Source organism: Moschus berezovskii, chromosome 3, assembly GCF_049115385.1.
Source record: "Moschus berezovskii isolate FMDL1 chromosome 3, NW_MosBer_1.0, whole genome shotgun sequence".
Lineage (NCBI taxonomy): Eukaryota > Metazoa > Chordata > Mammalia > Artiodactyla > Moschidae > Moschus > Moschus berezovskii.
The window spans coordinates 120,244,496-120,268,799 of NC_142462.1; the positions used below are offsets into that span (position 1 = coordinate 120,244,496).

The 24,304-nt window shown below is 40.6% G+C and overlaps 1 protein-coding gene across 1 annotated transcript in view; it reads left to right on the forward strand.

Annotated features, from left to right (window-relative positions):
- Positions 1-24,304, forward strand: part of CNTNAP2 (contactin associated protein 2) — a 1,655,962-nt gene that overhangs the window by 562,416 nt on the left and 1,069,242 nt on the right. The window contains exon 9 of the mRNA XM_055420199.2: positions 85-234. Within this exon, the coding sequence (XP_055276174.2) occupies positions 85-234 (150 nt within the window). The remainder of the gene's footprint in view (positions 1-84; positions 235-24,304) is intronic.

A 24,304-nucleotide genomic window follows, 5' to 3' on the forward strand; every position in this document is an offset into this window, starting at 1 on the left:
ACTTACAAGTCTCTGTTGATATTAAAAATTATTTAAAACTGAATAATCTTTTTAAAAAGTGATCTTTTCTCTTGTATTTAACAGGTTCTGGGTTGAATGATGGCCAGTGGCATGAGGTCCGTTTCCTAGCTAAGGAGAATTTCGCTGTTCTCACTGTCGATGGAGATGAAGCCTCAGCCGTTCGGACTAACAGTCCTCTTCAAGTTAAAACTGGCGAAAAGTACTTTTTCGGAGGTAGGACTACCATATTTTTATTGGCTGACTAAGGCATTGCTAAAAATGGAGTTTCAATAAAGTCTGATTATGAAGTATTTGTGTTGTTTCAGTGGACTCCGTAGATCTCAGGTAAAAGCAGACAAATTCTGTAATCCCACCGAACTAAAAGGAGTAGTAAATTTATTATTTCTTCATGATAATATTAACACGCTGTCAACATTTTCTTCTAGTGCCAATATTCTGAGTATAAAGCATGAGATTCTGAATCCCTTCACTCTTAAAATATTGTTCTTAAGAATCATGTCCTTGGATTATATATTACTTATCTGTTGCTGTGTTACTAATACTCCAAACCTTAGTAATTAGTTTAATGTTTGGCTTAAAAGAACAAACATGTAATATTATCCCACAATTTCTCTAGATTGCAAATTCAGAAATGATTCAGCTCTTCTGAGCTTGTACTCAAGTTGTTGGCCATGGCTATGTTATATGAAGTCTTAACAGGGCTGGAGGGTCTGTGTCCAAGAAAGTACACTCACTTGTTAGCTGTCTGTGCTGGCTGTTTCTCTAATTATGAGAATAAGCCTACTTGAGAACAGTCATCTTGTTTATCTTGTTTCTTGCTGTATCCCCCAAGGTCCTATAGAAATTCCTGAAATATAGTAGATGACCAATAAATATTGATAAACGATTTGGAAAACTGAAAAATAAATGAGGCAAACATTTTATTTGTAATTATCTAAAAGAAGAAATAGAAGCCGTCAGAGCTATACTGACTTGCAGTATAGCTTGCAGTACAGCTTACAGACTTACACTGAGTCTGTAGCCAGCCCCAGAATTCAAGACCTGGGACTCCTGCACCAGGGTATTTCTCCCTTCTGCATCAGAATGTGATGAGTGACAACTCAGAGATAGAAGTCTTGAACTTGACCCTCGCTTCTTTAATCTTCCATGGCGGTTCATTGGGAGTTAGAGCTACATGTTTTTTAAAAGTCTCTCAATAAATATTTGATGAGCAGATGAAAGCCAGACAGATGTCTTATGAGTGAATAAACTGGACTTACTGATGTGAAAAAAAAGTAACCCAAGAGCTAAACTGGTTTTTTTCCCAAATCATATTTAACATGATGGGCTTTTGGCTAACAATTTTCATTGCTGTCAGAAAATGGATCACAATAGTCAGTTGGAAAGCTATTGATAATCCTGATTCATACAAATGACAGTGGAATATCTTTGGCCATGAATGACCTTGCTGAATGCTTAAGGCAAGTTTTGATCTATTTCCATCTAGATGGGTAGGCAAAAAGCTATAACACAAATTTATGGCAAAGAGTTTATAGGATATGAGGGCTTTATAGTGTTCTATTTAGTATTGCTTTACAGATTCTGGTTTTCAGACCCGGCAGGCAGGATCATATTTCCTCCTTCTTGGGTCTTTGGTCTGCCATTGAGAAATACTGTGAGCAAATGATCATGACGCTTCTTTGGTTATATCTTCATTGGCTAAATCCTCAGAGCATAGGAGAATCACTAGAGGAACTTGTCACAATCCAGATTCTCGGGCCCCACTCCCAGAACTTCAGAATGCAGGATACTAAGAAATTGAAGAATTCTGAACTTTAGGTGATTCTGAAACCAGGGATCTGAGGAACAGAATTGTATATGTAACTTAGCCAATTTGCATGAGTATTAGATTCTTTTTTATATTTATTTTTAATTGATTGATGATTTCTGTTCAATATTGATTTATTTCTACCATACAGCAACATGAATTAGCCATAGGAGTATATATGTCCCCTCCATCTCAAACCTCCTTCCCAACTTCCACCCTTTCCTCCCCCTCTGAGTTGTTACAGAGCCCCAGTTTGGGTTCCCTGGGTCATACAGCAAACATCCATTTGCTATCTATTTCACTAGGATAGTGTGTATGCTTCCTTGCTACTCTCTCCATTCATCTCTAGATTCTTTTTGAAAAACAACATCAGCCACTGACAAGTGAGACAGGTAAGAAATAGCTACTCTCAGAAAGTTTCTCCACCATGGAACAGTGAAAGGAAGCCCCAGTCAGGGTGTGGTACACATGTTGTGGTTGCTGCTAGTGGCTAAGTCGTATCTGATTATTTTGCAAACTTGTGGACTGTAGCCTGCCAGGCTCCCCTGTCCATGGGATTTTCGAGGCAAGAATACTAGAGAGGGTTGCCATTTCCCTCTCCAGGAGATCTTCCCAACCCAGGGACTGAACCTTTGTCTCCTGCATTACCAGGCGGATTATCTATGGCTGAGCCACCAGGGAAGCCCCTGGTGCCCACAGAGACATTTATTTAAAAAGAACAGCACTGTTGATACAAACTCCTTTGTCAGGTCCCTGAAGTCCTCGCCCTCTGACTTGCCTTCTCTTGAATAATCTGTCCTCTTCGGGCAGCTGTAGCAATATTTCAGAGGCAGAATTCAGCTACACTCAGAGCCAGTGCCAGGCAACAGGAAGCTCCTAAGCTAATAGCTGGCACAGATTCACTGATCCAGAATCTAGGACCATCTCCATGGCTTCAGGCCACAGACCTCACTGGGGTCTTATCCCACTTTCACGCAGTTTGTGGCTGTCTCTAAACGATGTTTTGCCAAAATACATATCCTTAATATCTTTAATTTCACCACTGAGATCTCTTTCCTAACATTAACCTGTCACTTATGCTACTTGACAAACCACCATTTTTACAAAAGAAAACTCAACTTGACTTTCAGAAACTGATGACAGGAATAGTTAGCAGCAATCCTGGAGCAGTCACGTCTGGAGTGGCTGCAGTGTTTTTGAGAGCATGCTCGTGACCACCTCTGGCATGCGGCTGCCTGATTAGAATGCTAGCTGCCTCTGGACTGTTACTTAAAACACGCACAGGCTACTTCATGCTGTCTGTGCTGAAAATTTAAAGTCGCAGATGTTGTAATGATGGTGTCTTAAGGAATATTAGTCTAGTGGAAAGGAGAATTGACTTTGTTCTACAATGGAAGCTTTGAATCATACACACCTCATTTGGAGCCATGGCTTCACTTAGTTGATAGGTCATTTTAATAATTTATCTTACCTTCTTTATCTATTAAAAAGCAATAGAGTCTGTTCTTTGAACATTACACAGCATCACCTGTTAAACACAAGGTCTGACCCCAGGGAATGCTAAATGCTGACTGCCTTTCCAATTCACCTGAGGTCTTTTTTAAACTCACTCAATATAGCCCTTTCCAAGGAAAATTTCAGAGTTCAGATCATGTGTTTATCTCAGGTCTCTTACCAACTGCTTGACTACTCAAAGCATTTCTTCCTCCTTAGTCAGTAAAAATCAAATTGCTTTCCTGCTGGGTGAAAGCCTTAAGTGAAGGCATCCTGCCCTTAAACATGTCCCCAGTTTGCTTAATTTGAAGTTAAGTCCTGTCCACGCAGCTGCTTCTGCCGCCAGAGGATGTCGGAACCCCCAGCGTGGAGCGCTCTCTCTCCACGCCTGCTCCCTGCTCGTCCTAGGAAAGCTCTTAGTTCTCCTCCGTAACACTCTCAATCAGACATTTAAGCTCGGAGAATTATCTCGCCTTATTCTTTCTTGGGAATAAATAGAAAAGGAAAGATTATTCATTTGGGATGTTTCCTCAAAGAAAGTTATTTTAACTGATTTAGCTTTTTTCTCTATCTCCTAGCTTGAATTCCTTTTCATAACACTTCATTAATTTTAATAATCAAAAGAATTATAAACAAAATAATTCAATTTATTATTGACTGCTTACCTGATAATTGGCTTTCTGATACAGGCCAACGCTCATGGTCATGAGAGAGTGGAAAGATTTTTAAATTTAAAAACTTTTTTTAGGTTTGGTATTTTGATTATCCCTGTGTTTTAATTGGAAAGGAAATGAAGCCAAAGGAGCTGTGGGGCAAAGAGGGGGTGTAAGAAAGTTCCAGAGATAATCTATTCGAAAAGGGAATTCTAAGGAACACATTGATGGTGGCAGCTATCAAAAGTATCAGACCAGGGGAAACTGGCAAGAGAGAAGCAGGGAGGGATAGGATTGGGGGCTGGCTGGAGTCTGATTGGAATCAAATTAAGAAAGTTTAATGAAAGGGCACATTCCCTCCCAGTTACAAATCTAAGCTCATTAGTGTATACATATACATATGTGTATATATATATACACACACATATGCATGCATGCTAAGTCACTTAAGTCATGTCTAACTCTTTGGATTCCTATGGACTGTTGCCCACCAGGCTCCTCTGGCCATGGGATTCTCCTGGCAAGAATACTGGATGGGTTGCCATGCTCTCCTCCAGGGGATCTTCCTGACCCAGGAATCACACAGACAAATCTCTTCTGTCTCCTGCAGGCAGGCAGGTTCTTTACCACTATTGCCACCTGGGAAGCCCACATACATATAACCTTTTACTCCTCATTGAAATAGAGCATGAATTCTAAATAGCTATTAGACTGATATGTAAATATGTTACCCACCAGGGTTCTTAGACTCCTTAGTCAGTAGAAATTGATCAGAAGCCAAATAGGAAATGCAGGCAAGGTTTTATGGGAGCCCCTGCTGCATCAGGTTGGAGTTAGAAAAAAACAACAGGTTCTTTTGCTGGCTTGTTTATGGAAGTGAGGCAAGCTGGTTCCTTACAAGGGGAGACGGTAGGGGTATGTCCAGGAGTCAGGGCAGAGAGGTGGCTCAGGTGTTTTGCCCACCCCTTTGGTGGTGTTGAGTGCAGGGGACACTTGCAGTACCCTGCTTTTGCTCCAAAATTCTGTTTTTGTTTCAACACCCTGTTTTTGCTCTCAGCTCTTCAGAAGTGGTAGTTTTTGATTTTTGTTTTTTTGTCTTTTTGTATCTTCTTGTCATAAATTTGCCCTAACTGCAAATGCACAGAGTAATTTTCAGTCTCTTAGAGTTTCTTTGTGTTGTGTTCCTCAAGGAGACCTTAGTCCAGATGTAAGCATTGCAGTACTGCAGCCAAGAGTCCCAGGCTTCAGGGCTTAGCCTGTCTCAAATATACATCCATATAAAGCAGTTCTCACTGAAGCAAAGGAAAGGTTTGTTTCTAGTGCTGGGGTTCCCTGGCTGTTATTATGGGGAAATGCCACCAGCCCCACACACTTTTGAGTGTCTGAATGTTTCCTAAATGATCTGTTAGTCACTCAGTTCAGTTCAGTTCAGTCTCTCAGTCGTGTCCGACTCTTTGCGACCCCATGAATCACAGCATGCCAGGCCTCCCTGTCCATCACCAGCTCCTGGAGTTCACCCAGACTCATCTGCATCGAGTCAGTGATGCCATTCACCCATCTCATTCTCTGTCGTCCCCTTCTCCTCCTGCCCCAATCCCTCCCAGCATCAGAGTCTTTTCCAGTGAGTCAACTCTTCGCATGAGGTGGCCAAAGTATTGGAGTTTCAGCTTTAGCATCACTCAGTCATACCCAACTCTTTGTGACTGCAGGGACTGTAGCCCACCAGGCTCCTCTGTCCATGGAATTCTCCAGGCAAGGATACTGGAGTGGGTTGCCATTCTGTTCTCCAGGGAATCTTCCCAACCCAGTGATCAAACCTGGGTCTCTCGCATTGCATGCAGATTCTTTACCTTACCATCTGTGCCACCAGGAAAGTCCTTAGTGATCTAAAACATACCACAACTTAGTCATGAAAGGCTTCCCACATGGTTTCTCAGAAATTCCTGGGTTGACCCGTCTGTCACCAGACTATGTGCAGGATCATTCTGTTGAGGGTCCAGTTTTCCTTCTTGTGAAGGGCCAACTGCCTGTTGTTGCACCTATGAGAATATCTGTTGTTTGGAGGAATATTTTTCTAGCCCCTTTTGCTACTTTCCATAAGAAATGGAGGAAGAACTGTTTTATCAAATGATGTGTTATGGAGGTGTCTTCCCAGGTCGCTCAGTGGTAAAGACTCCTCCTATCAATAGAGGATATGCAAAAGACTCAGATTCGATCCCTGGGTCAGGAAGATCTCCTGGAGGAGGAAATGGCAACCCACTCCAGTATTCTTGCCTGGAGAACCCCATGGACCGAGGAGCCTGGCGGACTACGTCTGTGGGGTTATAAAGAGTCAGGCCCAACTGAGCACATGCACACGCACGTGTTAGATGATGTTTTTTTTCAGTAGTCTGAACAGTGAATCTTAAACTTCTTTGTATTGTTTCCAAGTCTACTTGTAACAAAGTTCAAACTGGGTGGCTTGAAATAGCAGAAGTTTATTCCCCCACAGTTTTGGAGGCTAGAAATCTGAAGCCATGGTTCAGTAGAGCCCAAGGATCAGTGGGGCCTGATTTTCTCTAAAAACTCCAGGGAAGAGTTTTGGCTTCTCCTACCTTCTAGGAGTTTCAGGCAATCCTTGGTTTCCCTTGAGCTTGTGGATGCATTGTTTCAATCCCTGCCTCCATCTTTAACAAACCACTACTTGCTTTTTCTCTGTGTCCAGGTTTCCCTCTTCTTTTAAGGACACTGGTCATCAGACTGGGGATCTATTAGGTGACCATTACCACCTCATTTAACTTGATTACATCTGCAAGGACCCTATTTCCCCATGGACAGTGGAGCCTGGCAGGGGTTGCAAAGAGTCAGACACGACTGAGCAACTAAGCACATAGAATTTTAAGGAAATCAATAGAAAATATTTCTGAAAAAATTTCCTGACCACACTAAGTTATGGTGAGTGAGAACTCATCTCTGATAAATGTTAGAAAGCTCTGTGCAAATAAAACAAAACAGAAGTGCAAATGATATGAAAAGCAATTGTTGTTTTGTAAGTGTATCCCATGTGCAGGAAACAATTAGAGAGGATAGAGCATACAGTTTAGGCTTTGTAATAATCAGGATTCTCCAGAGAAACAGACAGTAGAACATAACCACATATATTATAGATTTATGAAAGGAATATGCTCCCAGGGTTATGGAGACCAGAAGTCTCAAAATCCGATGTTTGCAAGCTAGAGAACCAGGAATATGATTGTGCAATTCATTAGAGTCCAGAGGCCTGAGACCCTGGGGATCCAGTGGTTTAACTCCTAGTCTCAAAAGCTGCTGGTATAAGTCCCAAAGTCTAATCCAACATCCAGGGGCAGGAGAATATAGATATCTCAGGTCAAAAAGGGAGAGAGAGAATTTGCCCTTCCTCTGTCCTTTTGTCCTATTGGGCTCTCAGCAGACTAGATGATGTCCACCCACTTTGATGAGAGCCATCTTCCATGCTTAGTGTACTGATTCCAATGCTAATCTCTTTTGGAGACACCCTCACAACACACCCAGAAATAATGTTTTATCAGTTATCTGGGCATCCCTTAGCCCACTCAAGTTGACACATACAAGTAGCTATCACAGACTTGGAGTTAGCAAATTCTTGGGGCAGGACCATATGTAAAGAAAAGGTGCAAGGTGGTGGAGGGTGGGGGCGGGGAGAGTTTACCCACTCTGCTTAGCTGACCTGGAAGTTTTCAGAAATATAGGAATTTGGAATTTGACCTTGACTTGTAGTATGATGAGAATTATCAATACCAACAAAATGAAGATAGTAGACTCCAGCTGTAGATAATAATCATGCTGGAAATAAAACAGCCACACAGATACAAAAGAGCACCATGAAAAGAAGATGAATTCCCACAGTTTTTCATTTCTTATTAGAGTTTAAATGACCTTTCCAAAATTGCACATATTTAAGAAAATGTTGTCATCCTAATGGCATGCTGTACTGGTCTTGGAATTTTGTATAATGTGCATCTACTGAGCCATAAAATAGAAGCGCACAATCATGAAGATATCATCAAGTGTTCCCATAGAGTTGTTTATCTGAAAACAACTGGGAAAGTTCGGAAGAACACTCTTGACACCCATGGCTATGTATCTGGTCTCTTCCTGGAGTAAGGCAATTCCTTTCTTTAAAATATAAATACCAGGTACCTGTGCTGTTTTGCACGTTAAGTGTTTTCACAAGAAATGCCTTCAAAGAAAACATATGGGATATTACCTTGGGAATTGAAATCCTTCAACTCTGTTATTAGATCAATGTTCAATTTTCTCTTAACTAGTTGAAATAATAGTAAATCTTCTTAGCTTTTTCTGGCCTGCTTCTCCAAATCCTTGGTTATCTTTAAGGACTTTCTTCCCAAAGATGCATTTATCTTTCTGTTATAGAACAGGGATCTACATTTATTCATTTATACCTAAAGAGACCATGGAGCCCTTCATATAACTCAGGTTTATGCTAGACGCTGGTGGCCTATTGATCCAAAAAGAAGACAGACTCTCTACCCTCATGGGAATTATAGTTTTTGCTCTCATATTACCATGTGTCTCGTTATAACGTTATCACTTTACTTTATTTGTACAATTCTCTTGTTAATGTGTACCTACTCTAAGCCCTATCTGTTTTGCTCTTAAGACCTTTCAACTGGTTGGATGAGGGTTACATTGTCAAGGATCATCTATTTTATTTAAAGTCAGTTGAATGTGGATGTTACACAACATTTGCAAACCACCTTCACAACAGCACCTAGATGAGAGTTTGATCGACTAACTGGGTATTAATGGCAACCCACTCCAGTGTTCTTGCCTGGGGAATCCTGTGGACAGAGGAGCCTGGTGGGCTGCTGTCCATAGCGTCGCACAGAGTCGGACAAGACTGAAGCGACTTAGCATGCATGCATCCATTGGAGAAGTAAATGTCAACCCACTCCAATATTCTTGCCTGGAGAGTCCCAGGGACAGAGGAGCCTGGTGGGCTGCTGTCTATGAGGTCACACAGAACCAGACACGACTGAAGCAATTTAGCAGCAGCAGCAGATCCTATATATATTGGCAAAACTATCACAAAGTACTTTTATGTGTCCTGGATTCTGGACTTGAGGCATCAAATAAAAATTTAATCAGATGTCTGATTTAATGTACAGATAAAGGAATAAAAGAAACTGCTTTTACAGTTCTCTGATTATGATTTCTAAGTCTTCTACGTGAATATTTTTCTATTTTGTCTCATTGTATGCTTTCTAATGTTGTATCTCTTATTCCCTCTCTTTTCAATGTTTTTACTAAGGTAAAATTTACATGTACTAAAATCCACATATTTCAAGTGTACAACTACATGAATTTATATGGTAGTTAGCCATCAGCACAGTCTAGCTTTTAAATCATTTCCCCAGTCACTGCTCAGATTTCCCTTTTGTCCCCCTGCAGTCAATTCCCACTCCTAACCTGTCCCGGGCAACCACTGTTTCTGTTTCTGTTGTCTTTATAATGTTTTTTTTTTCCCCCCTAGATCCTTCTTTTTTATCATTGTTGTTGACTTTTGTTTTGCTTTTTGACCTGTCCTGGGCAACCTGTCCCAGGCAACCACTGTTGTGTTTCTGTTGTCCCTATAACTTTTTTTCCCCCTAGATCCTTTTTTTTTTGGTCATTGTTGATTTTTGTTTTGCCGTTTGACTCTTCTCTGGTTTACTCTTCTCCTTGGCGACTTTACCCTCGTCTCACCTCCTGCAGGAGGCCAGCCAGACCCTCTCCTTTTCTCTCTCCCAGAGATGCTATTCTCCATCTCTCGTCATGGTGTGTTCCCTCACTTCAGGTGCCTTCTCCTCAATTCAGGCTTCCTCTGCCAAATTATGTTAAAATGTAGTCTTCTGCATGGCCCTTCCATTAAACCTTCCTTCAGTTCAGTTCAGTCGCTCAGTCGTGTCCGACTCTTTGCGACCCCATGAATCACAGCACGCCAGGCCTCCCTGTCCATCCCCAACTCCCGGAGTACACTCAAACTCACGTCCATCGAGTCGGTGATGCCATCCAGCCATCTCATTCTCTGTCGTCCCCTTCTCCTCCTGCTCCCAATCCCTCCCAGCATCAGACTCTTTTCCAGTGAGTCAACTCGTTGCATGCGGTGGCCAAAGTATTGGATCTTCAGCTTTAGCATCAGTCCTTACCCCTTATCAAATTCACTTTCTCCAAAATATGCTCCAGCACATTCTGTCCCCTACACCCTCCTGTCGCTAACGTCACTGATCCATGTGGTCTCACTCTCCTTTCTTCCCTCCCCTCACATAAGACTTTATCACTTTCTAACATTCTACATGCTTCATTTTTTAATATATTGATTATTTATTATTAGAATCTTCACTAGGACATTAGCACTGATAAGACAAGGATATTGGTTGTTTTTGTTTTCTGGTGTATCTCAAGCATTTGGAAAAATAATGCCTGATGCATAATAGTTATCATTGTGTATTTATTAATTGAATAAATTAATCAGCAGTCCCTTAGGGGTACATTTAATGGTTACATGCAGATAGGGCTAGAGGACTTCTGTCCTCATGTAGGGTGTCAGCTTTTGGCACTTGCCTCTCCCTGCAGAGAATTTTAGGCAAAGAATACCAATTGTGCTGGCAGAGAACAGCCACTGGTATTCCAGTATTATTTCACAGGTATAACTTTTCAGGGTCTTGAAGATAAAATAATTTTATTAGGTCAGATGCAATTTTTGTTGTCTAGTATACATACCACTGTGTGGCTGATGAGGAGTAAAGCTAGGATTCAAATAATTCTGTTTCCTAAAGAGTTACTAAAAGTGGGCATTGTCATTCATGCTAGAGTAGTGTACATTCAGGGAAAACAAATTTTTGCTTTCATTCCAATGGAGATAAAGAAACTGGTGAAATTTTGGAGAAAATAAATTTGATAAGGGGTAAGGACGAGTCCCTTGGACTGCAAGGAGATCCAACCAGACCATTCTAAAGGAGATCAATCCTGGGTGTTCATTGGAAGGACTGATGCTAAACCTGAAACTCCAATACTTTGGCCACGTCATGCGACAAGTTGACTCACTGGAAAAGAATCTGATGCTAGGAGGGATTGGGGGCGGAAGGAGAAGGGGACGACAGAGAATGAGATGGCTGGATGGCATCACCGACTCTATGGACATGAGTTTGAGTGAGCTCCGGGAGTTGGTGATGGACAGGGAGGCCTGGCGTGCTGTGATTCATGGGGTCACGGAGAGTCAGACACAACTGAGCGACTGAACTGAACTGAAGGAAGGTCTTATGGAAGGGCCATGCAGAAGATTACTTTTTAAAATAATCTGGCGGGGGAATCCTGAATTGCGGAGATGGCATACACCATTGAGGTGAGGAAACACACCGTGGGGAGAGGTGCAGAACAGCGTCTCTAGTGGAGAAAGGGCAGTGTGAATACTACAGGTGTGAGAGTGCAGAGGCCTTGGGGAAGGGGGGCCACACCGCTGCAGGAAGGTGAGCCTTCGAAGGCTGGACTGGGTAGGGTCTTTTACACCAGCAGTCCCCAACCTTTTTGGCAGCAGGGACTGGTTTCATGGAAGACGATTTTTCCATGGACAAGGAGGAGGGGAACGGTTTGGGGATGAGTCAAGTACATCACACTTACTGTGCACATTATTCGTGTTTCTATTATATCGGCTTCACCTCAGACCACCAGACATTATATCCCCAGAGGTCGGGGAGTGAGGTGGGAGGCGGAAGATTGAATCACTCACTGAATGGCATAATTTAATCTAATCTCTAAGGCTGCTGTTTGGAAAAAAGGCTCTAGGAGCTGCATAGTGAAAGCAGTGGAGACTATTGCCATAACCCAGAAGATGAAGGAAGAAAGGAAGACAGTCTGGTGGGGAGGGGCGAAGCAGTCAACTCTGAATACATTTTTGGAAGTCAAGCCTGTAGGATTTGCTGATGGGGGGTTATGGGCCGTAATATACGAACAGAGTCAAGGTGACACCAGTCAGCCTGGCCGAAAGCCTTGAGCTCACCCTTGCCTCTACTCCACACTTCCCTTTCCCCTTCTGCGCTTTGTGATCCACCCGACAGCACTTCCCAAAGGTTGTTCCTGATCGTGCATCAGAAACTGCTGTTGGTATTGGATCCATGCAGTAATCTGTCATTCCTCCTCTCAAAATGAACTAATCCCCCCAACACACACACACACACACACACACACACACACTGATCCATGCAGTAACCTGTCATTCCTCCTCCCAAAATGGGACCATGAACTAATCCCCCCAACATACACACACACACACACACACACTTTCACAGTTCCCTGCATCCTCTGTCTCCTCAACGGGTTCTGAATTTGTTCTCAAACCTCTCAAGTCTTGCCCTTTATGCTGTATTACATTAGGGGTATAACAAGAGTCAAGAATCTACAGATTTAAAACTAGACCTGGCCAGCTAACATTCCAATCAGTCTCTGATTTGGGGACTGCATTTATCACTCAGAAACAGGCAAATGGAGAACAGAGACTCAGAGCAAAGCAACTGCTATAAAATAAATGGGCTTTAAAGGTGTGAGTTTACATATAAACTTCTAGTGGATAGGTTTCTAACGTGAAAGTATGCACTAGTCATAATCAATTTTCTTGGTCTTCCATCCATATTCCTACTATACTGATGTTAGAGGGGGTTGGGAGATAAGTTATTTAGTGCCTTTTAAAAAATAAAATGAAAGTTAGCTATCATCTACATATTATTGAACATCATTTATTAATATTAAAATATTTGGATGACCATCTTACTTTGTGTAATATCCATCCCTTTAAAATACTAGTTTAGTATTATTGGCAAGAGTCATGTTTTTCTAACTAACAATTTGTTAAATTGCAGAATGAGAAATGAGAACCTTAGGGATTCCTGTAAGTTGTTAATAGCTTGTTTGATTTGGATCGGCTAACATTATATAATACCTGGAATTCATTTTTCTTTTATTGCTTTTAAACGTATTCATTAATTTTTATTTATATGTTTTTTTCTGTGTGCTTTTATTATTTCACCCTGGTTCATTGTTACACATGATTGTTTTTCTCTTATTCAACTTCAGGGAGTTGGTCTTTCCTTACCTGTAGTGAATTGACCTAGAAATGTTCTCAATTATTAATTTCTTTAAAAGAATTTGGTTGTTAAAAAACAACCACTTGCCATAAAAATATTAGATCAATATTTGCTATTCTAAGAAAATTATCTTCCCCACTTTAAGCCATTTCTTTCCATTAGGAGAATATTAACATGAAAAGACATTTCTTTTTCAATCCAATTCCCAAAGAACTTTTGTTCATTTCAGTTTGTTTTCTAATTACATGCATAAAAGAAAAGGGCACAGAAGAGGAAGGAATTTCACAGTGAAACTGAATGTATTAACCTCATCAGAAACTGTTTCTCTGTTGGAGATAAGAAAGTACTCATTGCGTCGCCCCCAATTCCAAAGACCTTTTTATACCTCCTAGAAGTAAAATTGATGAGAACTATGATTTGGGCTAATTATCATTAGAAATATTGTGATATTCAACATGCCCTTGCCTTTCTCTGGCTCTTACGACTGACTTGCCTTGGGAATATTCAGATTTAAGAGAGAATTATAAGTAGTTTTCCAAAGGAAAAAAAAAAAAACATGAAATTATATAAACTCTTTGACTTGCAGAAATTGCCTTAACCTTATGGCTATTTATTGTTGTTACTCTGTTGTTGTTTTTTTAAGATCTTTTCCTCCTTATATTAATTTTGTTATTTTACAATCACTGTGCTCAAAGAGCATAATGTTTTGACTGTGGAAATAACACAGTTAACTCTATAAGTATGATTTTTAGTAAACTGAGTATGATTTTTTTGTATGTCTCTTTTAGAAATTATTTTCTGTATCTAAAATGCTTTTAAGTTGAAACAAATTTGCAGATTTTAAAACTGTGATGACTTGTATGTCTCATGCAAATATGAGATACGTGTTTTAGGTTATTATTTGGAGAACATAATATTTCTACAGATTACCCTATCCTGTTGATTTTACAATGCTTTACCAAAAAAAAAGAAAAAGACATTTATACTATTTTTTCATGAATAATGCGTCAATTCAGGTGCTTCGAGAAACAGATGTTAAGGTAGACACTGAAAGATGTACTGAGCAGAATGTCTCTAAAGGGCAGAGGAGCGAAAGAGGAAGTTGTTTAGTCCCTAAGTCATACCTGACTCTTCGCGACCCCCTGGACTGTAGCCCATCAGGCTCCCCTGTCCATGGGATTCTCTAGGGAAGAACACTGGCCTGGGTTGCCATTTCCCTCTCCAGGGGATCTTCCCAACCCAAAAGAGGAAGAGGAGGTCTGATGCCTGAGGAAAGAGTGAGGGACAAGGAGGGCTGTGTAGGCAGAGGCCCAGGTTGTGGCGAAGCGCTGAGACAGTGTCAGCCAGAGTCCTTGTCAAAATACTGTTAGAGCCCCACGTCCATCACAAACGGCCTGACTCTGGTTCTCTTGCTCTTCCCAGTACTTAGCTGGGGTAGCCTGGGGGAGCATGGCCTCATCAGGAGAACATCTGTGGGCCTTAATTAGACTAACCAACTCTGCTCCTCAAACAGGAAGGGAGATATGACTGGCCCCTGGGTGATCTTGGGCACTCAAGCTATTGATTAATGATACACGTAAGTAAAAAAGATAGTTTTAGAAAGTCCTCCCATAGAACTTCTTTCTAAACCAGAGAGAAATTTTGCTTTGTTTTCTAATAAAGTTGTTATTTCTATCCACATTCCTAATTTTCTATGGCCAAACAAATAGAGGAAATGATTTCAGGTACTTGGTGGTTGTTTTTTTTTTTTTTTTCTAACTATTGAAAATTCAGATAATAATATTCCTGTATGTGCAAAAACGAAACCAAAATGGAATCCAGTGCCTATTTGTGCTGGCAGGCTACAGTCCATGGGGTCGCAAGAGCCGGACATGATTTAGCAATTAAACCACCAAATTGTTTATTGTATTTGCCTTGTTTTATTATTTTTTTCTTTTAAGCAGTCAGTTATTTATATGTAAACTTTCCTTTTGAACTTGAAAGTAAGTTCTTTCTGGGTGTATAGTTTTTTTTTTCTTTTCTTTTTTCCTATTATTGAGTTTTTAAAGAAGACCACAGACTTAAACTAGTGTTTCCAGTCTGGCTTATCCAACAAGTAGCTAAGTAGACCATTTGCTAATTTCTTACCCTTTTTTCCCCCAACATTTCTCTTACTTTTGGTGGAGAAAGAAATGACAATCTTTTGGATTCCCACTTGCCTATGTTAGCAATTAGCTATCCCTCAAATAATTAGGAATTGCTATTATATAGTATTAAGGAATTTGTAAGGCACTCTGCCTTTAAGACCCTAAAATATGACGAATCTCTAAGGTTAAAATTTCAAGTCTTCTCTGATACAGGAAGTGGGGTTGAGAATGTGAGAATTTAAGTCAAACACCTTCCTAATAACATTCATCTCAGTCAATTTCAGCTTTTAGCCCTTAAATTATATCATTTCTAATACCTTTCCCATCAAAACCTTCCTGCTGCTGCTGCTAAGTCACTTCAGTCATGTCTGACTCTGTGCAACCCCATAGACGGCAGCCCACCAGGCTCCTCAGTCCCTGGGATTCTCCAGGCAAGAATATTGGAGTGGGTTGCCATTTCCTTATGCAATGCATGAAAGTGAAAAGTGAAAGCGAAGTTGCTCAGTTGTGCGCAACTCTTAGCAACCCCATGGACTGCAGCCCACCAGGCTCCTCTGTCCATGGGATTTTCCAGGCAAGAGTACTGGAGTGGGTTGCCACTTCCTTCTCCACAAAACTTTCCTAAGCCTTTCCAATATCTGGGTCCTCTGATCTTCCTTCCCTGCAATTAACACAATTAGTGCCAAAAATAAGTGCTAAAAATGCTACAGCATCATTGCTTCAGTGAATTTAATCTTTAATGACAAGAACACTCTTATTTCACAAGGGGCCTGAGGTTGGGTGGAAACTTCTGCTGTCACAGACCGTTAATGAATCAAACAGTGAGCAAATATGAAATCTGAATGAAGATGTTCTCTGCCAGTGGTGCCCTGTGTGATGTTACTATTGGGAAAATCTAGACACCCCAGAAAGTCATCAACAGAACAAACTTCTTTAACATCTTCAGATTTCTTTTTTCTATTATCTGTGGGTTATTGAACAAAATAAGTAATGTGACTCCAGAATTCAATATGTATACATGGTTTTAGGTTTAGTATGTTAGAGAAAAGAGTATTTGAAGGGCAGAAAGCATATGTAAAGGGAGACTGGCTCCTGGAAAATTTGTTCTTAATGTTGTATGTGGAAAAAAAAAATTGAAAGATCAAGAGAGAGGTTTCAGTTCTTCAGGGTGGAAATCCAAGTGATCAGGCTGAGTAAAGCTGAGAGGTAAAACCTGTTATGTCAGAGCTTGGAAGAAATAGAATTAGTTCTACTGTTTGCCAGGCTGGTGCAAAGTTAACCACTGAATCAAGTACTGATAAGTAGTGATTTTGTATATGTGTTAAGGTAATACATGATTTAGAACAAGCTCTCACAACTTAATGAGCCTAAAAATATTCTAGAGTGCTTTTTATAAAAGAGTTTAAGTGTTGGTAAAAATTTAATTCAGTAGGTCTGAGGTAGTGTCCAGAAATCTGCATTTTAGTCAAACATCCAGGTGACTTATTTTTTTTGTCTTAACTACTTTATTGAGATCTAATGCATATACCTTAAAATTCACCATTTGATGTATGCAATTCATGCTTTTTAGTATATTTGCAACGTTGTGTAAACATCATCACAATCTAATTTTTGGTCATTTTCATGGCCCCAAGTAAAAATCCCAAATTCATCAGGAGCCACTCAGCATTCCCCTAGAATACCCCACAGCCATAGGCAAATACCAATCTACTTTTTGTGTTTAGATTTGCCAATCCTGAATATTTTACATAAATGGAATCACATGGTCAGTGGTCTTTTATGACTGGTTCTCTCCTTTTGGGCTTCCCTAGTGGCTCAGATGGTAAAGAATCCGCCTGCAATGTGGAAAACCTAGGTTTCATCCCTGGGTTGGGAAGATCCCCTGGAGAAGGGAATGGCTACCCATTCCATTATTCTTGCCTGGAGAATTCCATGGACAGAAGAGCCTGGCAGGCTATGGTATAGGGTTGCAAAGAGTGGGAGTTGGACGTGACCGAGCAACTTTCACTTTTTTCTTTTGTTTAGCATAATGTTTTCAGCATGTATTCAGTTGTAGCATGTATAAAATATTTTAGTCCTATTTATTTTCAAATAATATTATATTCTAGAGCTTCCCTGGTGGCTCAGATGGTAAAGCATCTGCCTGCATTGTGGGAGACCCAGGTTGGACCCCTGGGTTGGGAAGACCTCCTGGAGAAGGAAATGGCAACCCACTCAAGTATTCTTGCCTTGAGAATCCCATGGACAGAGGAGCCTGGTGGGCTACAGTCCATGGGGTCACAAAGAGTCGGACATGACTGAGCGACTTCAATTTCACTTTCACTTTTCATTATATTCTATATTACATTTTATTTATCCATTCATCAATTGATGGGACTTTGGATTGTTTCCAGTTGTTGGCTATTATGAATGGTGCTTTTGTGAACATTTGTGTATAAGATTTTGCATACACATATTTTTCTTTCTCTTGAGGATATGCCTAGGAATGAAATTGCTGGATTATGTAGTAATTCTGTGTCTAATATTTGAGGGATGGCTGCACATTTTGCTGGGCAGTCTCAGTGCCTGTAGTTTTCTCTTTGCACACTTTGAGGAACACTGATTTAGGCAATGATTCGGGGAGAATGCAGGAGGAAAAGAGATATTTATTGGATTCTCATAATGAAAATCCTTGATTCCATAAAATGGAGGCTAACATTAGAAGAGAAGAAACTGCAGCACTAGAAAATAATAAAACACTGTGTAATGATGTGAATCTAATTTCATCAACTGGAAGATTAGAAATACAAAAGAAAAAATTGGGGAAAAATGATAAATCAAAATTGAAGAAAATTTTTATATGGATAGAAACAGTTTCTAAAATTAAATAGAAATGTTTTGTAAGGTGAGTGTATGAAGAAATAGAGAAGGACAAAGTGAATCTTAGTAAAATTTAATTTACAAAAACAAAGTTTTACCACATTGTTGAATTTTAAGAGGGAAAATTTCCATAGATTTCATGGAAGATATGAGATCTGAATTAAGTTGTTGTTGATGTTGTTTAGTCAATAAATCATGTCCCACACTTTTTGCAATCCCATGGACTGTAGCCTGCCAGGTTCCTCTGTCCATGGGATTCCTCAGGCAAGAATATTGGCTCAGGTTGCCATTTCCTTCTCCAGGGGATCTTCCTAACCCAGGGATCAAACCCACATCTCCTGCACTTTAGGTGGTTTCTCTACCACTGAGCCACCTGGGAAGCCCTGAGTTAACTCACCTGAAGACAAATACACGAAGGTGCAGAGTAGGAGAGAGATGATACAGTTTGTTGGGGTTGTTTTTAAAAGTACAGACGGACAAAATGAAACTATTTTAACATAAACTGTGTATTTTTATTATGAAAATTGCTGATAAAATTTTTATTTAACAAAAATTGCTTTTTGCCCATTGGTGGACAGATACTGCTTCCTGAAATAGGACAGTGTGTCAGATAGATTTAATGAAAGAAGGCTTTTACTGAATCAAGAATTTCAAAAAATTTAGTCAGTTATACTTCTCAAAAATGTTTAAGTATATATACATTTTTATCTGCAGGGTGGTTAATTTTTGAATATATGTATAACTGTCTAATGGTAACTATCAGTTATATGTATTTTTTCTTTCCACGTTCATGTAAGTAATGTTAAATGTACGATTTCTATATTGTAAAACATACAGCAATAAAAATATCATCTTTAGATAGAAGAAAAGAAATTCAAGTGTATTAGGATAACGTTCAGCAGTATTTGACAGAAACTCAACTTATTACTGGCTTAAACAGTCTGAAAGGGCTAGTGTGGTCTTTGTGGTATTGAGAAATGTGGATTCTTCTATCTCAGGCATCATCAAACCTTTTGCTACTGAACCCAATTTGTGTCTCCTCATCTGGGTGCAATAAAGTCACTCTGTTGACACTGGGTTGTGATGAAAGAAAGCACAATGTTTATTGCCGATGCAGGCAAGGAATCCGGGAAGCTAATGCTAAAAGGCCTGAATTCCCCAAGGGGTTTCAGGGAAGGTGTTTCAAAGGCAGGGTGATCAGCTTGCACACAGTTCTCTGATTGGTTGATAGTAAGGTAGCAGGTGTCCTTGGGGTTAATATCATCAGTCCTCAGGCTCCAGACAGTATGGGTGCTCTGTGTTCATGGTAATCATGCAGTTAACTTCTCCCATCTGATGAGAGTTTTAATATCTGCAGAACAACTCAGAAATGCACATCAAACTGTTATCTATATCCTTCAGGGAGGAACTAAAGAGTCTGTGACTCTATATGGCTGATTTATCATTTAAGTTGTTAGCAATTCTCCTGGCCCAACTATTGTTTTTGTTGTGTTGTTACTATATGTTCACATTCTCTCAATCATTAATTCTTGAGCCATCTCAAGAATTAATCTTTTGTGGCTCAGGGAAGGCCTAGACGACTAAAGCTTTTCTACAAGCGAGAGGCAGAGGAGGTATGGGGAAGTCTGTTCTGGGAAGGCCTAGACGACTAAAGCTTTTCTACAAGCGAGAGGCAGAGGAGGTATGGGGAAGTCTGTTCTGGGAAGTCTCTATAAGGTCTTGTTCAGTTACACTTTTTCCTTGAAAGTAAATATTTTAAGTTTTGCGAGCCATAGAATCTCTGTCTCAGCTATTTAATTCTGCTGCTGTAGCATGGAGACAGTAGATGATATGTAAATAAATGGGTGTGGTTAGGTTCTAATGAAACTTTATTTACAAATGCAGTGGTTCAGTTCAGTTCAGTTCAGTTCAGTCGCTCAGTCGTGTCCGACTCTCCGCGACCCCATGAATCACAGCACGCCAGGCTTCCCTGTCCATCACCAACTCCCGGAGTTCACTCAAACTCATGTCCACAGAGTCAGTGATGCCATCCAGCCATCTCATTCTCCGTCGTCCCCTTCTCCTCCCGCCCCCAACCTTTCCCAGCATCAGAGTCTTTTCCAGTGAGTCAACTCGTCGCATGAGGTGGCCAAAGTATTGCAGTTTCAGCTTTAGCATCAGTCCCTCCAATGAACATCCAGGATTGATCTCCTTTAGAATGGACTGGTTGGATCTCCTTGCAGTATAAGGGACTCTCAAGAGTCTTCTCCAACACCATAGTTCAAAAGCATCGATTCTTCAGCGATCAGCTTTCTTCACAGTCCAACTCTCACATCCATACATGACCACGGGAAAAACCATTGCCTTGACTAGACGGACCTTGGTTGGCAAAGTAATGTCTCTGCTTTTTAATATACTATCAAGGTTGGTCATAACTTTCCTTCCAAGGAGCAAGCGTCTTTTAATTTCATGGCTGCAATCAGCATCTGCAGTGATTTTGGAGTCCCAAAAAACAAAGTCTGACACTGTTTCCACTGTTTTTCCATCTATTTCCCATGAAGTGATGGGACCAGATGCCATGATCTTTGTTTTCTGATGTTGAGCTTCAAGCCAACCTTTTCACTCTCCTCTTTCACTTTCATCAAGAGGCTTTTGAGTTCCTCTTCACTTTCTGCCATAAGGGTAGTGTCATCTGCATATCTGAGGTTATTGATATTTCTCCCAGCAATCTTGATTCCAGCTTGTGCTTCTTCCAGCCCAGCGTTCCTCATGATGTACTCTGCATATAAGTTAAATAAGCAAGGTGACAATATACAGCCTTGACGTACACCTTTTCCTATTTGGAACCAGTCTGTTGTTCCATGTCCGGTTCTAACTGTTGCTTCCTGACCTGCATACAGGTTTCTCAAGAGGCAGGTCAGGTGGTCTGGGATTCCCATCTCTTTCAGAATGTTCCACAGTTTATTGTGATCCACACAGTCAAAGGCTTTGGCATAGTCAATGAAGCAGAAATAGATGTTTTTCTGGAACTCTCTTGCTTTCTCCATGATCCAGTGGATGTTGGCAATTTGATCTCTGGTGCCTCTGCCTTTTCTAAAACCTGCTTGAACATCTGGGAGTTCACGGTTTACATACTGCTGAAGCCTGGCTTGGAGAATTTTGAGCATGACTTTACTAGCGTGTGAGATGAGTGCAATTGTGCGGTAGTTTGAGCATTCTTTGGCATTGCCTTTCTTTGGGATTGGAATGAAGACTGACCTCTTCCAGTCCTGTGGCCAGGATTTATCCTGTAAGCTGTAACTTGACAATTCCATTGCTTCTTTCTCATGGTTCAAGATGTCTTCTTAAGCTCTAGCCATCACATTCCATATTGGCGAAAGAAAGAAGAGAGAGGAGTAGATCTTATCTCCTTAAAAGCACTTCCTGAAAGGTACTTAGAACACTTCTACAGACATTGGTCAGCCAGAAATTAGTCACATAGCCATACCTAGTAGTATCACAGCCTGGGAAATGCAGCTCTGAAAGACAGCCATCCACCCAGCTAAAAGGAAGGGACTTTATTACTCAAAAGATCTTACAAACAGAAGAGGGGAAATCTGGCAGCATGTAACAAGTGGAAATACCCACTTTCACCCTTCTTCTCATATATAGAGCACTTTTATGTTTCTTAAGTGAGACAAAAATAAAATCTTATGTTACTGCATCCAGCTTAGAGCCACATTTTCTGAATAACTCTACATCAAAATTGTGGTCCAATGATATATAAACTAAAGACCTGATAGCTGCAATATACGTATTCCTCTTTTGAAAATAAAAGCATGAGAAACATATGGTTGTCACTGCTGCTGCTGCTGCTAAATTGCTTCAGTCATGCCCGACTCTCTGCGACCCCAGAGACAGCAGCCCACCAGGCTTCTTCAGGCAAGAACACTGGAGTGGGTTGCCATTTACTTCTCCAATGCATGAAAGTGAAAAGTGAAAGTGAAGTTGCTCAGTCGTGTCTGACTCTTAGCGACCCCATGGACTGCAGCCTACCAGGCTCCTCCGTCTATGGGATTTTCCAGGCAAGAGTACTGGAGTGGGGTGTCACTGCCTTCTCCAATGGTTGTCACTAGTCCATAGCAATATGCAAATCTTACTAAAAAGAGACTATTTTCTCCAGTGCCCACCATGACCCAAGTTTTCCCTCTTTGAGAGGTTCCTTTTTGCCCATTTTTCCTACATGGTTGTATCTGGAAAGGTCATTAGTTTATGCCCTTTTGGTGGATTGCATGCATTCACAGCTGACTCCTGCTGATAGAGACATTAGTTCCTGGGACTACTTTAGTCACTGAATGGTCATGACTTGCAGGCCATGCTTGTTTAATAAGGGAGTCAATGTTGACTCTTCTATGCTAGATCTGTTTTTTGTTTTGTTTTCGTTTTTTTAATTTAATCCTTATTTGTTGCTGCTTTTGTTATTATAATCATACATAATGGCTTGCCTCAGAGAATCCTGCCCCTCTTCCTGACCCTTAAACTAAAGTACCTTTTTTAGCTCACAGGGAGATAATCTGACCCTACCTACCTGTGAATGACTATAGGAAAGATAAAACTAACACATCCCTCTGCTTGAGGCTTGCCATTCTAGGAAATATTTACAAGAATTAAATGGTCTTTTTACCTGGTTTCCTCACCTTCCCGCATCTCTGACCTATAAAAGAACTGGCATCCAAACACCAACATGGTTATTTTGAGACATTAGTCTGCCATCTTCTCAGTCAGCTGGGTTTGGTTTCTGAATAAAGTCGTATTCCTTGCCTCAAGACCTCATCTCTCAGATTTATTGGCCTCTCCTGCAGTGAGCAGAACAAGCTTGGATCCAGTAACACTTGTTCAATGCCGTCCCCTCAAAAACACTGTGGTCTTATAGTCTACTTTCTTTAAGGACGTGCTGTGCACAAGTAACCATATCTAAATATCTGTTCTTGATGCAGTTTTAAGCTCAGTGATTCTGTTCTTTTACTTACTTACCTCTGTGTTCTGTCAGTTCCCGATGGAGGTGAGCCACTCGTATCTCTCTCTGGGAGCACTTGCTCATCCATCCTTTTGTTCTCTCTCTTCCTTTCAATTTATGTCCCCTTTTAAGCTTGAGGTCTTGAGAAAGAATAACCCTTTGTGACATTATCCTTAATCTGATTGTCACTGTTGAACTGTTTCCCACTTTCTAGTAGACAGCTCTTTTTGTTGTAATATTTGTTCCTTTCATTTATTTGTTCATTTTTATTTATTTATTATGTATAATAACAGGGTATTTTCAGAGTTCTGAGCATAGTTATATGGTTATATATTTGTATCAAGTATGAATTTAATCCTAGAGTGCATGCATGCATGCTAAGTCGCTTCGGTCATATCCTACTTTTTGTGACCTTATGGACTGTAGCCCTCCAGTCTCCTCTCTCCATGGGATTCTCCAGGCAAGAATACTGGAGTGGGTTGCCACGCCATCCTCAATCCTAGTGTAACAAGCCCTAATCAATAAGATACCTACTTCCCACAGTTTTGTTTTTTTTTCCCCCAGCCTTACCCTTCCTTTACAGTGATAAAAGACATTGTGGGCTACATCTTTACTTCCTTCTAAGGCTGTCTCTCAGAGCTATGGCTTATAATTTCTGTACTTTAGTTTAGGATGAGGCTTTCCCTGGTGGTTCACATGGTAAAGAAACTACCTGCAATACAGGAGACCTGGGTTTGATCCCTGGGTCGAGAAGACCCCCTGGAGAATGTTATGGCAACCACTCCAGTATTCTTGCCTGGAGATTTCCATTCACACGGGAACCTGGAAGGCTACAGTCCATAGGGGTTGCAAAGAGTAGAAGACAACTGAACAGCTAAAACTTTTTAGTTTAGGATACAATTTCTGTATGTGTTGAGCGTTCTTCTTGGAGTGTGTTTTTTGTTTGTTTACTTTTTCAAGTTCATCATAAATTGATGATTCTCCATCATTTTAGTTTGCCCAAAGAAGCAGAGAGCCCTTCCATTTCAAAGTGGTTTTACTTTTATCTCAGTCTGCCAGCTGGCTAGCCCTAGACTGAGTTCATCTCTCTCTTGAAGACTCCTGAAGATAGCAAGAAGAAGCCAGTGCACATCAGCATGTAATTTTTTCCTAACTTTGCTCCTAATATTAAAAGTCTCAGTTGACAACTGCTTTGCCTTTCAAGGAACAGCAGTTGACAATATGACCAAATATTTTGCTGCAAGTAACAA